Source organism: Periophthalmus magnuspinnatus, chromosome 4 (genome assembly GCF_009829125.3).
Source record: "Periophthalmus magnuspinnatus isolate fPerMag1 chromosome 4, fPerMag1.2.pri, whole genome shotgun sequence".
In the NCBI taxonomy this organism is placed as follows: Eukaryota; Metazoa; Chordata; class Actinopteri; order Gobiiformes; family Gobiidae; genus Periophthalmus; species Periophthalmus magnuspinnatus.
The window spans coordinates 12,826,784-12,844,509 of record NC_047129.1 but is presented as its reverse complement, the minus strand read 5'-3'; the positions used below and the strand labels follow the sequence as shown (position 1 = coordinate 12,844,509).

At 38.5% G+C, this 17,726-nt stretch overlaps 2 protein-coding genes across 5 annotated transcripts; one reads left to right on the top strand and one right to left on the bottom strand.

The window, feature by feature from the left end:
- The first annotated feature begins 881 nt into the window (after positions 1-881).
- On the top strand, positions 882-8,383 carry mfn1b (mitofusin 1b). 4 transcript variants are annotated; one of them, XM_055221127.1, is made up of 18 exons: positions 882-957; positions 1,630-1,787; positions 1,869-2,004; positions 2,308-2,470; positions 2,708-2,832; positions 2,907-3,015; positions 3,356-3,463; positions 3,611-3,764; positions 4,779-4,846; positions 5,434-5,555; positions 5,708-5,834; positions 5,911-6,015; positions 6,099-6,201; positions 6,284-6,510; positions 6,588-6,767; positions 6,850-7,046; positions 7,653-7,787; positions 7,871-8,383. In XM_055221127.1, exons 2-18 carry the CDS (start codon positions 1,640-1,642, stop codon positions 7,938-7,940), a joined length of 2,277 nt encoding a protein of 758 aa, XP_055077102.1. In that variant the 5' UTR covers positions 882-957; positions 1,630-1,639; the 3' UTR covers positions 7,941-8,383. The 4 variants fall into 4 exon arrangements, with proteins under 4 accessions (XP_055077102.1, XP_055077100.1, XP_033821705.1 ...); XM_055221125.1 differs by having other exon boundaries at positions 6,585-6,767; positions 7,871-8,375; XM_033965814.2 differs by having other exon boundaries at positions 882-1,050; positions 7,871-8,369.
- Positions 8,384-8,523: 140 nt separating this feature from the next.
- Positions 8,524-17,410, bottom strand: LOC117370405 (guanine nucleotide-binding protein subunit beta-4). Its single transcript, XM_033965854.2, has 10 exons — positions 17,171-17,410; positions 14,086-14,215; positions 13,910-13,948; positions 13,711-13,817; positions 12,475-12,538; positions 12,227-12,389; positions 12,063-12,129; positions 11,758-11,959; positions 11,368-11,584; positions 8,524-11,260 (listed from the first exon to the last, which is right to left on the bottom strand). Exons 2-10 carry the CDS (start codon positions 14,140-14,142, stop codon positions 11,154-11,156), a joined length of 1,023 nt encoding a protein of 340 aa, XP_033821745.1. The 5' UTR covers positions 14,143-14,215; positions 17,171-17,410; the 3' UTR covers positions 8,524-11,153.
- Between the last annotated feature and the right edge of the window lie 316 nt (positions 17,411-17,726).

Below are 17,726 nucleotides of genomic sequence, written 5' to 3'. Positions count from 1 at the left end.
AGAATGTTGTGGGAGATGGTGTCAAAGGCAGCTGTTAAATCAAGGAGGATGACAATAGAGAGTAAACCAAAGTCAGAGGCTAGAAGGAGGTCATTGGTGATTCTAAGAAGTGCTGTTTCTGTGCTATGGAGTGGGTGGAAACTGGATTGAAACTGTTCATAGATGTTGTTAGTGGCAAGATGGGTGTGTAGTTGAGAAGCAACAGTTTTTTCAAGAATTTTGGAGATAAAGGGCAGGTTGGAAATAGGACGAAGGTTATTGAAATTATTAGGATCTAGACCAGGTTTTTTCAGAATAGGGGTGACAGAAGCAGTTTTGAGAGATGAAGGAACGAACCAGTAATCAGGGAGGAGTGAATGATGTTAGTAATGATGGGGGCAAGAGAAGAGAGACAGGATTTAACAAGAGCTGTAGGAATAGGGTCAAGTTGGGAGGTAGAGGGTTTGGAGTTAAGAATGTACTCAGAGACAGCTAGAACAGAGGGAAGAGAAAAGCTTGAAAATGTTGTTGAATAGCGGGGAGAAAAGGTGTCCACTCCAGAAACTGCAGCTCCATAAGAACTAACTAACTAACTAGTCAGTCAGTAAGTCAGTAAGTTAAGTGAGTAAAATCTGCTTCTGAAACTGTAACTGTGAAGTTATTCAAATATTTCGCCCAATCTTGCGTTTTAAACAGCCTTCATGGACTTAAATCAGCCGCGTTATGGATATTAGTTATCTCGTAGCTGGTTAACCTCCGAGATGTCTTTGAACTCGTAATATTTGAATTTTTCGAAAAGTCTATGGAAAAAATGAATGGAAAATTGACTTCCGGAACCGGAGCAGACTTCGAAGTGGGCGGGGCTGTGGAGCTCCATAGAACCCTAAGCCCCGCCCTTGGACGAAATGCCAAGCTTTTAGGGAGTCCAGTTAGCCGCTGTTAGCTTGGTCAGTGCCGCTTCAGATTGAAAAACACAAGGTTAGTTGTAGTGACATCAAGAATTTGAACTAGAAAGCAGGCAGCTACTTTTGTGGTCCTCCACTGTGTTATGTCCTGTCTATAAGATAGGAGGTAGGCTGACATTAAGTCAGATTTATAACAAGAATTGATGCTAGCTTAGCATTGGTTTACCGCTTTGCTTTATCAATGTAATCCATAATAATGGCTCCACTTTGCGTGTGTTAATGCTTGTTAGACAGTTTATTTGATAGCATCCTAATGAACATGCGTGTAATTATTGGTCTTATTGGTAAAATAGCATGACGTGCCACGATAAAGATAAAGCGGTTATCCAGGCGTCTGGTGTTATATTAACACGTTGTTTCCAATCGTAATTTGACATCCATGAACCCGTCTTTCTGACGGGTTGCATTCATGATGATTATTTAGGACTAGTGTGTTCAGTAGTCTCTGAATCCAAGTGATTATTGCTGTTTAAAACCGATTTGCTCAGTGTACTGTGTAACAGAGTGTTACAAACTGCCTTGTTGTCACTTTTACTTCTCATTCTTATGGCTTGAGTATAGGCTGTTACATGTTTTTGCGCTTATAAATTGCCATGAATACAGAATTGATTGTTAGATATGTAAAAACTAATGACCTGGACGTAATTTCCGTGTGCAACTGTATTTGACCTTTCCCTGTCCTCAGATCTGTCAGAATGGCTACAGCCCCTCCACTTAGACGAACAGATTCTGCCCGTGGGGAGTTTTCCCCATTGAAGCACTTTGTGTTGGCCAAGAAGATGATCAGTGAGGTGTTTGAACAGCTACTGGATTATGTCAAAGAGACCTCTGCATTTGTTGAAAGTGACGAGACTGACTTTTCACAAATTTCAAAACTGTTGATTTTCCACTCTCCATCAATAATTATCTTGTCTTGTTTTGCAGAAACTTGTGAAAATAAGTCTTTGGAAAACATTGCAAATAAAGACCAGAAGTTAGAGATTCAAGCTTATGCTGACAAGCTGTCAATCATAAAAGAGGTGCTAGCAAGAAGACACATGAAAGTGGCATTTTTTGGCAGGTATACCCCTTTTTGTCAATTTAAAATCAGCTTTACTCAATGTCATACTAGTATATATTTAACTTTATAATATAAGCTGTTCATGACATGAATGATTGTGTCTACAATGCTGTCAAATACCACTAATTACACACACAGCCACGCCTCTGTCAGTACCTCAGGGCAGATATCCCTGCAGAAATAACGTATCAGAGTATGGAGAGCGAGTGAATTATGCATGAAATGCTGAACTTTTGAGTGTCTCCCATATGCACTATATAAGCTAACGCATTTTATAATTGTTAAATTGTTTTGCGGTTTCAGGACGAGTAATGGTAAAAGTACTGTGATCAATGCCATGCTGCGGGACAGAGTATTGCCCAGTGGAATTGGACACACAACCAATTGCTTTCTAAGTGTGGAAGGTACAGATGAGGACAAGGCTTATCTGAAGACTGAGGGTTCCGAAGAAGAAAAGAGCATTAAGGTGACAAAAAGTTTATGCTCAAAATGCATTTGTATGAACAACCTTTAAATGAGACAAACTCTTAAAGGGGGGCTTTTCAAATGTACCTATGTGTAAAGTGTTACATGACATACACATCATGTGACACCTTACTGTGTTTACACTAGACACGCCTCTCTTAAATCACTGACCAATATCTGGGCAAGAAAACATTGCAATACACTGACATTTGGTTATAATGACTTCACTTTTATACAGACTGTAAATCAACTAGCTCATGCACTGCACATGGATGAGAGCCTGGATGCTGGTTGCCTTGTTCGGGTCTTTTGGCCAAAGACCAAATGTGCTTTACTTAGAGATGATCTGGTGCTTGTCGACAGGTAAAAGATACCACACAAATGATTTATCTTTATTTGAATCTCAAGTTGCTAATTTTCTTATCTCTACTCCACAGTCCAGGGACAGATGTCACGACACAACTAGACAGCTGGATCGACAAATTTTGTTTAGACGCTGATGTTTTTGTTCTGGTTGCTAATTCTGAGTCTACTCTTATGAACACGGTAAGAGTATTATTGTTATTGGTTAATGTATATGTAATGCAGCAAAAGTAAAATTCATTTACATTATAAATACAAACTATTGACACATGTTAAAAACAAACCATATCATCAGTGAATATATCAAATATTGGGAAGCAGAGTAAAAGCAGAATATGCTTAATACTTTTATTATACTTTTATTCATGCCAGCGCTGGCCCAGTTCTTATTTGTTCCCCTCTGGCATTTGAACAATGTAAACTGGGGCTCAGCCTCTTAACTTGAATGCCTTTGTTAAAGGGGCCAGAGCTTGCTCACTGGCTGCTGATTAAAAGTAATATTATTTATGTATTTTATACCCAGGAAAAGCACTTCTTCCATAAAGTAAATGAACGACTGTCAAAACCAAACATCTTTATTCTGAACAACCGCTGGGATGCCTCTGCGAATGAGCCAGAATATATGGATGATGTAAGTCTGTGTCCCCATGTTCATTTTTCATAGCATGCCACTGGTAACAAATACATTATTATTTATAATTCATTTTTATATTTATACAGTAATCGCAGAACGTAGAGCATTGTGACATTGTTACTTATTAAAGCACATTTGTTGCAGGTGAGAAAGCAGCACACTGACCGCTGTGTCAAATTCCTGGTGGAGGAGCTGAAGGTTTTGGATGGTGAAAAGGCCCCTGACCACATCTTCTTTGTTTCTGCCAAAGAGGTGCTCAACTCACGTATGCAGCGAGCACAGGGCATGCCTGAGACTGGTAAGACCCAATCCACAATTGTTTTTAATTATATAGAGCTCCTGCACCCATGTGACTGAATTTGACAGGGATGCCGTATTGGCAGTGGTGAATCAGCGGTAATGAATAGCACCAAAATTAGCTTTTGGAGTTTTTTGTCTTTAAATTAAATCATAGAAAATTATTTATTTTAAAGGTAATGACATCAAGACAACGCCCATGCCAGGTCAAGGTCACTAATGTTTAAAGAGTATAGATTGTGTAGATTTCGCCTTAACTGCAATATCTGGTCATCTGGTTTACTTTTCACATTCTTAAATCATCAAAGAAGGTCCCTGAAGACGTTTGTGAAAAATAGCAATAATTAGCAGCTAAATTACTTATGTCAGGTTAAATGAATGTTTTTTGCGTGTTTAGTTTTGTTTTAGTTTAGTTTAGTGATTTTATTTTCTATAATCGACAGTTCTAAGCAAATTAACAGTGTTTAGCAAAAAGCATTCCGGATAGTTTCTTTTTAAACTACTCACTCTTTGCCTAATTAATGGACTATAATGCTAATGACAATACAGAAACGTACGGTTTTTGAATCCTTATGAGACTATGGTTGAATCATAAAAAAAAAAAAACACACAATAGCAATGTAAAAATACATTCATAGCTTAATTAATGTATGGCTTGATTAGCGGCTAGCCCATTTAGCTGCAGAAATCCACTTCTGCCGTCAGTCTGGAGCTTGGTAAATACTGTAAAAGGCTCAGGTTTTCTTTTACACTTGATAATGTGTACATCCCAGTGTGCAACAATAATCCACAATCTTTGAAACAAACCGATAAAGTTTGTTAATTACCACTGGCGCTGTTAATTTCTATGGAAATTCTCTGCCACGACCTCTGCCAATTTGGAGGTGCATGCTGGGATTGCGGGGACGACAACTGCAGGAGTTCTGTAGGAAGTACATCTGTGTGTAGTGTGCATAACACAACAGCCTTTGTTAGTTTGAATTTAATGTTTTAATTAATATATTTTGCTCAACAGGTGGAGCATTGGCTGATGGTTTCCAAGAAAGACTGAACGAATTCAAGTGCTTTGAGCGGAGGTTTGAGGTGTGCCTGAATGTCTCATGACTTATTAATACACTTAAGACTACAATCAGTTTCCTAAAATGTCACTAAAACCTAGTGGTTGGTGGATTAAATGCATGTGGCTGCATTCAAGGCTGGTCTTCAAGTTTGACCAGATTTTCAGTGATTAATTTGTCAGCAGTACTATGTTTGTAGATTCACTCGAACAGGAATTTTGACACTCAAGTGCCTTTTCTCTCAACCTGAGTCTTCATTGCTGAAGTCTAGATTCACTTTGGTGTAGGCTGATTTAATTTGTTTCATCAGATTGTATTTTGACTCTTGAGTCTTGTTTTGTTTTTTTAATTTTTTTTTAATAATTACTACTTAATTTACAGAGTCAGTTATTCAGTTCATTATTTATGTTTTTATAATTTCTGATTACTGTGACATGTTGGCTGATGGACACAAGATGTACAACTGCTACAGGCATTTTAAACGTTTCAGTTTCTTCCAATTTCTCTTTTGTTAAAGTAGCAGGTGTCCAGCTTGCCTCTTTGTCCCTGGTAACACTCCAGTTTGTGCAGCCCTGTAAGTGTCACAGTAATGTGTGTGTTATGGCCTCGCAGGAGTGTATCTCGCAGTCAGCAGTGAAAACAAAGTTTGAACAGCACACTATCAGGGCCAAGCAGATCACTGAAAAAGTCAAGAGCATCATGGATGCCATCAACATTGAGGCAGCAGAGAAGAGGTGGGAAACAGTTTCTTCTTTTTTCTCATGCTCTTGTTCAAGTGAGCTGGTAAAAAAAAAAAAAAAAAGTTATCTATAAAGGCCCTGGCTCATTTATATGGAATATCTCTTATGTAAGTGCCATAACATTTGGTTTGGGGTTGGGTCTTCAGAGTAGCAGCCCTGGAGGATCGAGAATACCAGATGGATCGACTCGATTTTGTTAAAAATCAGCTGAACTTACTCATTGATGACATCAAAAAGAAGATTAAAGCCATCAGTGAGGATGTTGAATCAAAGGTACAGCAGTACCACACATGTGGATACACAGTATTTTAGTTATCAGCTTTCTAAGTTACTTAATTTTACCATTTAGGTGTCCAGTGCAATGGGTGAGGAGATCTGCCGTCTACATGTAATTGTTGATGAGTTTCATGGAGACTTTCATCCCTCGCCTCATGTCCTCAAGCTGTACAAGTCTGTAAGTTCATGTCTTTGTGCCAGTTTGCCCATCACTTTGTGTGCATATACTACATAAAGAAGAACATGGAATTCTTATTGTAGGAGCTACTGACTCATGTCGAGGAAGGCATGGGCAAAAACCTGGCCTTCCGCTGCTCTGATGCTGTCACTGCCTCTGTTCAGTCTTGTCAGAGTTACATGATTGGTATAAATTTTCTTTCGCTTTCACCTTTTTAAAAACCATGTCATGCCACAAACTCCTAAATCTTGTTTCTCCTTGTTTCCAGAGAGTATGCTTCCTCTGCTCCCGTCTTCTGTCCAGGGGCAAATCAACATGTTGGTCCCCAGCCGGAAGTTTGATCTGAGTTACGATTTAAACTGTGCCACAATCTGCTGTGACTTCCAGGAGAACATAGAGTTTCAGTTCTCTTTAGGTTGGTCAGCATTAGTTCACCGCTTCTTGGGCTCTGTCAATGCACAGAGAGCCCTTAAAATAATGGACCAGAACTTTAAGGTAACTAACAGTAAGTCAATACGCTTATGTTATATCTAAAATACTTATAAGCAGTCTAATTGATGTTCATTTAGCAGGCTTCTCAACCAGCATTGCCTCCAGCTCAGACCCCTTCTTCAGGTCCTCCCTCCATTGTAGGACCATCTAACCAGCAAACAGCTGTAATGACACAGGACGACCTGATGCTCGCCATGGCAACAAACGTGGCATCTCTTACTTCCCGCACATCCATGAGTGTTATTATTGTGGGGGGGGTGGTATGTTGCTTTTTAATATCTAAATTACTAGTGTCTGAAATAATCAATGCAAATCTAACTTGTTATTTTGCTCATGTTTTAGGTCTACAGAGCGGTTGGTTGGAGGCTGATTGCTCTGACTGCCTCCCTCTATGGTTTGCTGTACCTTTATGAAAGATTAACCTGGACCACAAAAGCAAAAGAGCGCTCATTAAAACGCCAGTTTGTAGACTATGCTACAGATAAGCTGCAGCTGATTGTTAGCTTCACAAGTGCTAACTGCAGTCATCAGGTCCAACAGTAAGTCTCTGGTAATTCTCCTAGATCAGAGGTGTCCAAAGTAGGGTCCAAGGGGTATTGAGATAAAGGGCTGTCCTTAAGCAAATCACTTCACCCACCTTGTCCAGTATAAATGTGGTGTGGTGGTCGAACGGGGTGGTGCCTCAGGTTGACAGCCTTGTTTGCGTTAGTCTACCCAAGGGCAGCTGCAGTTACATGGGTACCTTGCTACCACTGAGTATGGAGTGAATGAATAATAAGCTGGAGTGGTGTGCATACGATTATTGAGTGCTCATCTTCCATCAGAAACTCTCATTTCCCAAGCTGGTCCCACAAGAAAATACAGTTTGTGTACCTCTTTTTGAATAAGTGGCTTGTGAGTGTTCATTATTGAACAATGATAATACCATATCCGACTTCTAAGTCGGTGAAAATGTTGTAGATAGTTGATTATTTTTTTGAAAATGAATGTACTATATATTGAAATTTATATATATATATATATATATAATCTAGTCTTGAAGTTTACTCTAAAAGCATATGGCCCTCATTTACATTAGGTGCATCCACTCCCACCAAGTGTCCCTCTGTATCCTTGTTTTATGACTGTGTCCTCTTTGTTACCAGGGAGATGGCTACAACCTTTGCTCGCCTCTGTAAGCAGGTGGACCAGACACAACGAGAGCTGGAAGCAGAAATACAGCGACTCACTGTCAAGATAGATGAACTGGAGACAGTGCAGAGCCACTCCAAGAGCTTGCGGTGAGTTTACCCCCTTAAGGCCACTATTGAAAACAATTCAAACAAAACTGTTTTAAACTAAAGTTAATTTCTTCTCTGTGCAGACATAAAGCCACAGAACTAGAGAAACAGTTGGAGGCATTCACAAAACAATATCTGCAGCAACAGCAGTGAGAAGCCCATAGAGATCCAGTCAATCAGTGGAAGTTTTTATTTTTATAATGAGTTAAATATTTTTAGAAAATATAATGTCTTTCCAGCCTCTAAAACGATGTAGTATTTGTTATTTAATTTCATCAAGGTTGTTTTTCTTCTGTTTATTTTGATATTTTTGTAGATTAACACCAAAATAAGTATCCGACTTCATGTATTGTTTTTGTAATATCCCCTACTGTTTATGTCACAAATTAGAACAAATCTATGATCAGCAGAAACCACAAGGTGGCACTATGATTTCAGTAGGATGCTGTATCCACCCCTGCTGGTTTGACACTGTGTTTATCTGTGAATATACCTGTGAATATGCCCATTTGACTTGTTGAGCCGATGAGCTATGAAGTTTTGATAAGTTTTTCAATAAATTATTTAATGGCATTTTTGAATGAAATGAAGTTACACAAATTGAGTATTTTTTCTTTGCGATAAAGAGCTATAAATGCAAGATGGGCAAGTTCTGATGCCATACTGAGGGACATTGGAGGTAAAGCAATAACCTCCATGGACACCTTAAAATTTTAAAAATGCCTTCATAGACACATTTATGGTTAAAAGCTTTTTTTATTGGTTACAATTACTCATGGCAACATATCAGTATCACCAAGCCACTGTACAAATACAAAAAGGGTCTGGTGTGAAAAAGACTATAAAAATTATTCCATAACAAGTGATTACACTTATCACACAACAGCACTGTAAGATTATCATGGCCATCAGGTCCCTGGTCTTTACTGGCTTAATACATAAAACAATAAATACAATGTCGAATAAAAGGGCAGTGCTCAATTTGTGATGAAGCTGCGATGGTAGAACATTAACAGATTTTATACTTAGTCCTTATGAAAAAAATCAGATAAGACGGCAGATGTCTTAAATGCATTCTTTAGAATCAACTGCTGAAATGACTTTAAATTGATTAAATTAAGCACCTTTCCATTGTGTTTAAAATGAGTGAAACAGGCACATAGTCGATTTTAGGTTTGCTAATACTGTTTTAATTCAGAATAGTTGTTAGATTAGCCACTGTAAGTTGATCAGCAGTGCTATTAAAGGCTGTGGTGTCTATGATGTGTTTTTCATGTTGTAAAGCTATTTATCATTAATCTTTAACTCTTGGAATGAGCATTGCAGAGGGGCTTATGCTATATTCTGTATTACTGCTAAACAAGGCTCAATACTTATAATAACTATGGTCTTTTTAAATGCCCAATATTAAATTAACATGATACATTCTTAGAGATTAGTCCATGTATCTTATTGACCTTTAGATTATTATATTTCAGACCTAAGACGGACAAGACAATATAGTCTTAAAATACCAATGTAAAACTGATCCCGTTAGCCCACCTGTGCAGCCAAATATTGGATACTGTGAAAAACAAATTTAAAAATACATCTGGCACTTTCAAGTTCACAGCTCTGGTCTGTGGACGGTTTTGGCACAAATGAAAACGTAACATTAAAAATCACATATAGATGATGCACACTTCAACACTTGTCATGCAATACATTTCAAGTATTACATTTCAAAGGAAGTTCCAGGCTTAAGTCTACAACATTCACTCATGGGTATTTCACGATGCTCAGAGCTACTACTACTAGTATGTTTAGTGTTCATTAGTATCAGAATGTTCCTCTAAATAACATAGCACATATCTGTCTTCTTGTGTATATTTAGTATGGATCTGTAAGGCAGAAGAGGGACGCACTGGCAGTGCCACATCTCAGGAGTACAAACACTCCACACATACACAAGCAAGACCAGAGGAGGCACCTGAGACAGGATGTTTAGGTCCAACTCACACACATTATAGGTATTATTAAAGTGTTACGTTTTGAAAATGGGAATAACCCAAAAGCCAAAATATAGATTTTTTTAATACTGAAAATCTACTTTAAAGTAACAGATGCTTGATGATTTCTAGATAAGAGTGCATTTCTAACCCTCGACTGTGTATACAAGTCTGTCAACTTAAGTAAAATATCTGCTTTCTCAACGCTTCAGTGTAATTAGAGGAATTTATGTAGCTAATGAGTTTACCAGTTTTACTCTAAGCTCGTACATTTTTAAGAGACCTTAACATACAGTGAATCTAAAATAGTGGAAGCATGACATATGCCATTACCTTCTTTGCAGTCTCTGTCCTTTCACAGCTTAAGAGACACTGCTCACTTTTGTAGACTCATGTGATGAGGACCGATTTTTTATTTTCTCAATTCGGGCCCAGTCTGCCCATGGCCATAGAAATGGAGTATCTGACCTATACTGTTTAAGTTGACAAATCACACCACATCTTTTACATTTCTAAAGTTATAATGATACAATCCAAAGGAGCAATCATTATTCTGTAAAGCTTGATACAGATCTGACCCTTCAGTTTTTCCTTAAAATGTTAAAATATGAATTTAACAGAATTATTCTGCAAGTAATATGCAAAAAGAGGGAAAAAAAAAACAACATTCATTATAAGAAGAAGAAATTGGATACAAAATGTATTTTACCTATAACAAAAAAACATCAAAGAACAGGGCTGATTATCAACAAGACCAGAAACTAAAAGTGAAATTGTACATTGCAGTGTTAAAGGTTGTTCTGGTACTCACACAGATAAATTAAGTTTTTAAGAATCTGCTCATTTCTGAAATAATGTTGTATATTATTATGGATATGTACATTTAAACTAAAGCCCCCAAATCATAAAAAATGGGTGGGAAATAAACTACAAAAATATATACATACACATTATATATGCATATATGATGCATATATACACACATAATGCTATACATATATACTGTCTTATATACATTTACATATTACACACTGACAGTCAACATATTTGTTGTTAGTCTCAGTAACAAAGGCTTGTTTTACCCCAAGGAAATAATGGTAAAAGGGCACGTTTTAGTTTAACCTTTGATTGGTTACCAAAAAGTTTAAATCTCTTGATTCTTAATTGACAGGTGAAAAAGAACACTATTTATAAAGGTAGAGTGAGTTTGTACTTCCTCACAGGTTGTCAGCAGCAGCTGGATCTCTGGGGTAGGTCAGAGCATGAAAGCTGACTTGGTGTATGGCCCAAGAGCCCAGGCCAGTAGTGGGAGGGGCAGGCACGGGTGGGGCTGCAGTGGGGGAACTTCTTGGGCAGTGATTGAGTACCTCAGGATCTTTTAGTTCCAGATCCGGAGGAAACTGTCCCAGGAACCAGTGGCTACTGCCATGCCGTCCTCTGTTACGCCTAAGCAGCTCACTCTGTTGTCATGACCAGCTAACACACCTGCAAGAAAAACAACAGCTTTTGTCACTTTCTCAATATTTAACACCTGAGGCTCAAATGATGAAACTGTCCATCTAATTGTTTTTAAGTTGAATCTTTAGTCATACCTGCACGCTCTCCTTTCAAGGTGTCCCAGACGTTACAGTTAAAATCATCGTAGCCAGCCAATAACAAGCGACCACTTTTGGAGAATGCCACAGAAGTGATACCACAGATTATGTTGTCATGACTGTACATCATCAGCTCCTGGTCAGCACGAAGGTCAAACAACCTGCAGGTGGCGTCATCTGAGCCTGTTCCAAAGGCATTTCCATTGGGGAAAAACTGTACAAACAGGTCACAGTTTTATTGATATACAGACAGATGTGTTGTGATAGGGGAATCATCTGAATACTCTTCCCCTATATAAAACATTTATAAAACTATTTTTAAAATATTTGAAAATACATAATTGGAAAGGCTGCCAGTGGTAACCATGGGTATGGGGTGGTACTCACGCTGACAGCGTTTATATCCGACACGTGACCAGTGAATGACTGCCTGCACATGCCATCGCGAATGTCCCACAGCTTTGACGTTGCATCACAGGCTCCTGACACAAATGTTTTATAGTCTGGGCTCAGTGATAGACTCATCACATCACCTGTGTGGCCTGTAAATGTGGTGGCCTGTTGGCCAGTTTCAATATCCCACAATGCACTGCAAAAAAAAATAAAGTTGGATGAAAAAAAAAAGTTTTACTGACACTATTTGACACTGTAAATTAAGTAATTTATTAAAATAATAAGTGCTCACTGCTTACCAAGTTGTGTCCCCAGAGCTAGTCAGTATTTGGTTATCATCCAAAAAGCGACAGCAGGATAAATAACCTAAAAAAATGAATAAAAATATTATTCTGTCATTTAAGAACATACCAGGCCAACACTGTAGTTGGGACAAATGGATTTACTGGAGTGTGTTCTTTACCTGTATGTCCAGGTAACTCTCTGGTGACACGGACATTGCCTTCGCGAGTCTTCAGGCTGTAAATGGAGCAGATATTGTCTAGACCTCCACAGGCCACATAGTTCCCAGAGGGGGCATAGGCACACGTCATCACCCAGGAAGAACGCAGAGGGATGGCATGCATCTGGGGACAGTCAAGTTTATGGAAATTAGTCTTCAAACAAATATTGCAAAAAATACCAACAGACCCACACCAACAGTATACTCACCTTATTTGTTGTGTAGCTGTCCCAAATAATTAACTTTCCATCTTGAGAGGCACTAACAAGTAACCTGGGTACAAAAATAGAAGCGACTTAGATGTAAAAAGGTCAAAGGGTATCAGAGACTGTACATTCAAAAAGCCAGTCTAAAGCAGTGATATGAATAAAAAGCAGTGAAATCCTGTCTGTCGTGCAGTTGGATGGTACCCACATCCAGCCTCTCTAATTGCCTGTTGAGCCAGCCACTCCTACTTTCTGTTCGAACTGCAGGCACATCTGGGACCCTGGTCACAGCAAATAAGTTTTCTATTTTTTAGCAATATAGTTTAAGATATTTATTTGTAGTGTATGTCTCACAAATGTGGAAGATATTGCTTAAAATATCTTCATATCAATCAGAATAAAATCAATACCTTTTTTTGACCTCAGATTAATAGCATTTAGTGATTAGCTTGTTGTTTTGGCAAAAAAAAAATCTGCACTGTTTTCAGACTACCTTTTTAATGGACCAAACTGTCAAAGCTAACAAAAGATGGTTCAGATGGAGTGTGAAGGTCTAAAGATGCAGAAAAGGCCTACCCCCTCAGGTTTATGTTAGTTACTCTGAGGACAGGAAGTAGTTTGACAGTACTACACTACAATCAAGGGAAGGACCACCAAACTCACTGACTGCATAATGTCAGTGGCTGTATACAAAATAAACACTGGCCTCCTGCAGGGTCATCCACAGGGTGCTAGGTGTACACACACACACAGACACACACAGATACATTCGGAAAAATACAAATTAAACACGTCTAAAAATACCTGAGACAGACTAATATAAATTGGAAGAAGACAAAATCCATCTTCTTCACCTTGACCTTGAAGATTTTCAATTCACTCATATTAAGTACTACTACTAAGGATAAAAGTAAAAAATACTGTTAGAATTTTTAGAATCTTCAATATTAAAAAAGAAAATTTGTAAAGTGGCATGAAAGATGTAGCAGTGAAAGTGCCAGTGTTAGCTGTAGTGGCAATACAGTGGTGGTAGTGGTTGTAGTATTAGTAATATTAGTAGACTCAAGTGATACTAGTAACTGTATAGTCCCACACCTGGGACTGCCGTCACTGCCCCAGTGCAATGCATCAACAAAGAAATAGGAAGAAGAACATTGACTTAATACAGTGGCTTTACATTTAGACTGGAAAATCGATTACATCTATTCACGTGTATAGTTACGACATAATGTGCGGTACCTGGAGTCGCTCCCCCAGTGCATTGCATAGATTTTGGCCAGGTGTCCCCTGAGAGTACGTCGCGTCCTCATCTGTATCCGGCCAACTGAGTCCAGGCCAGCTGTGATCTGCCAAAACAAAGGAAGAGCATTCAACTATAAACTACAGTGTTTACGTAAAGGAATGCTCTGTTACTACTGTTACCATTTTTATTTTTTACCTGTGACAGAGTGGAATCACTGCAAGCTTTTCTGGCATCCTAAAAACATACAAATTATTATTATATAATTGTTATATAATATTATTATATAATTCATCATATTTTACATGTGACTTGAGGACCTCTTTTGGACATTTTATATGAAATGAGTGAACACAAAATAAAAAGAGGCTCACTCTGATCTGATTGCGTAGCTGTTCAGCTTCCTGTCGCAACTGCTCCAGTTCACTCATTGTCACTGCGGTGTGTTCGGGCCACTCTTGTCCAAATACTGACTGGGACAGGGAATCACACGCCCCCCAACACCTGCAATACAAACGCGAACATGGTAAGTTCACTGGTAGAAAGAGACGGGTCTCAAATAAGTATACAGGGCAAAAAGATGGGACACAAACACTGGCATCCTGTCTGGGACCGAAGCATGCGGGGAGGGGCAGGGTGGGGATGGGCGGAGGCCTGGAGGGTGGTCTGAGTCTTCAAACAACCCCAGTCTAGTTCAAAAGGCCATCTGAGCCAGACCCTGACCTTTCCAGGCTCAATCTGCCTTTGTGTTGTGGCACTGCACCACTTGCTTTGCTCCAGCCAGAGCTTCAAATGTACAGTATGACATTAATGAGTCGTGTGTATGTACGTACGTATTTTATATATATATATATACACACATATATATATATATAAATAAATAAATAAATAAATAAAATAATAATATATTCCTTTGCACATCACCATGTTGGGGCCTTGAATGTGGGTCATTGGGCAAAAACTTTTTGGGTTCTTCAGTAATTATACAGTACTTAACATTATCAAGACTTTTTAGCTAAAAATTATTTTGACTATTGCTTAAATTCTTACTTATGCTTAGCAAAAGGAGGTCTTGGACAGCAACAAGAGACAAAAAGCATGTCTGGCTCTCAGCGACGTCACTGCCTCCTCCAACTGACGCCAGAGGGGCTTTCAGCGTCAGTCCACTGCTGATGATGCGCGTGCATTATGATGACCTTACATCCATTATACTGTACACCTCTGAAATATGCTGTATCAAAGTGCTGAACCTGCACTGGCATCCTACTTATGTCTACTGCAGAACTACACACAAACACAAGAACAAGAACTGTCTTTATTTTTATTTTGCAGTTTAATCAATTATTATTGAAATGTGTTTTTATTGACAGTGCTGACATTAATGAGGTATGGCAAGTAGTTGGCAAAGTGTGCTTTAGTAAATACTTTTTGACATTTATAAATGAAAAAAAAAAATAAAAATCAGTGAAGAACCATATAAATTCACTAATGTAATGAAACAGGAAACATTGTTTTGAGTGACCTGCATTTTTCATTTGACAAGAAGCATCACTATGGCTTTCTGACCCCTCAGAGGAGGTCTCCAACAATAGCAATCAAAACATGTCAAGGTAAAGCTCTTGCACAGCGATGTGCTTGTTTTGGTCATGGTCAGAATCTCTGCTTAACTCTGTGGCTCAGCTGCTTTTAAAATAATTTAACTATAACTCATCCCTAAAACCTGTTCAGCTTCATACTGCAGACACTAGTCAGTAGAAGTTACATGCTTGGTATAGTGTCAAAAACTGATGGCAGAACAAACATTTTATAGTTTATAAATCTACCAAAAATGTCAATAAATTAAGTTAATTTACAAGGAGTTGTCATGAAAAACTCAGCTCAATCCTGAGTTAAGTTAGTTGTCAAATGTCAAATACTCATATTTCTGTCTAATATATAAAGGCCCCAGAGAGCCTTTTGTGTCCGAGTGTCCCAAGAGTAGAACACAGTCCCTAGAAAGATCAGAGCTGGTCTGTTACCATCTTTTCAAAAACTGTTTCAAAACCTGGTTCATAGCAAATCAGACCTGTCAAAATTAACCCACTTAATCCACCTCGTCTTCACCTTACTGCTACTCTTTGTCTTGTCATTTTCTGAATGTTTTTAATCTAGTTCATTAAATATTAGACACGTTTACCTTTTATGTATTTGTGTGGTACTATTAATGTACACTGTTATTTGACTATGGGCTTTAATGTATTGCCCTACTCTCACTGTAGTATTATGTTGTCTAACTGTGTTGTTTTTAGGTAGACAATGTTAACATCTGTCCAGGGACAACGGATGAAAACTTCCCTTTTGGCAAATTCCTGTACATTTACGGTAATGATGATTAATGTGCACTGTGCCTGTCAAACAGATAAATAATAAACTGATCATGTTTTTATAGGCCTACTATTTTATCCATCCAATACGCCATTAAAGAGTTGCAGGCAAACTGTGCAATAAGAATCAGAAGCAACAAAGGGCTAGGGATTAGTAGGATGCAGTGATCAAAATAATTATTTCTTAAGCACTTTTATTTCTACAACAGAGTTAACACAATTTTAATAACAGTCTATGTGAAGTTACCACACAGTTAAATGGGCAAGTTACTCTACCACACGTGAACCTGTTGAAGCCTGACCTGTTAACTATTGCAAATATCTGTAGAATGGAGGAAATACCTGGTAGTTTCCAGTAAGGCAAAGCTACCCTATTACACCATCGATTTTGTAAACCCTTATAGGCCACTATAGAGAATCTCAAACACTAAACAAAACAAAAACAATGGGATTCAAGTGATGGCTTAGACAAAAGCAGAGACTAGACCATACCAACTTAGATACTGAATACAGAATAGTCCTAAATATTGCATGGATCCACTATTCAGATAAAAAGCCCTTATGGCATGCTCTGATTGCGATGTAATAACTTGATATAAATCAGCATTGTCAGTGAATGAGGTACATAGGCACACATCACGCAAACTTATTGAGGATGCAGCCAACAACTCCTCACGTATGCACACATTTATAACACCAGGCAAAGTAAACTGTGCTCAAAAATTACAAGTCATTAGTGAATATTTAATCCCCAAGGAACACAAAGCGCAGAGACTCGTGCAAACAAACCCCAGAAACTCCAAATGTGAAATGAGCAGATGTGATTGTGGCTGACTACACGAATGAGTTTCCTGCGCGTCGCGTCGTTTCACAGTCCGAAAGGCCGCGTTTTGATATGGTTTATTTCAGCAGCTGGACTAACGTGACAAAACACAAATGGACTAACTATTATAATGTCAAAGTATAAGATTCAACGTGCCATAATGAAAACACATGTTACACTGCATCTTATATTTCGTAACTCAAACTAAGACCATACAAATGCAACAGGAAACAGCTAAATGACACAAATATCAAGATATCTGCGCGTCTTTACCTGAATCAGGCTCTCGGCTCTGTCCGCGCCTCCAATCCGTGCCACACTGCTCCGTTTTCACACGACAACCATGGCACTAACTGTGAACAAAACCGTCAATAAAGTACAGTTAATCTCGAGGCAACTATGGCAGTTTTAATGATCCTGAACGCGACTAGCCCGGTTGGATTTCACTATTTTTTCCTTCAAGCAAGCTAATCACCACACCCATGAAAGTGGGAACATGGCAACAGCCTACACCGAGGGGTGCGCACGCCTGGGGACGCGTGTGGTTTTCACTTTTTAATCATCTATTTCACACACTTTCAAGCAAGAAAAATATCTATAATAGTGTATATGGTTGTGCCTTTATATGTCTGCGGTGTAATATCTAATCCGCTCATTTTAAAATAGTTTTGAATTGGTTAAGTAACCCAGCGCGCAGAATGGTACTGACTCTCAGCCCCCTCAACAAAAAGGAACCGAATAGGACACAGGAAGCCCATAGTACTGCGAGTGACTCCTTATTACAAAAACGCTAACACTTTTTTTGTTTTTGTTTTGTTTTTACATTTTA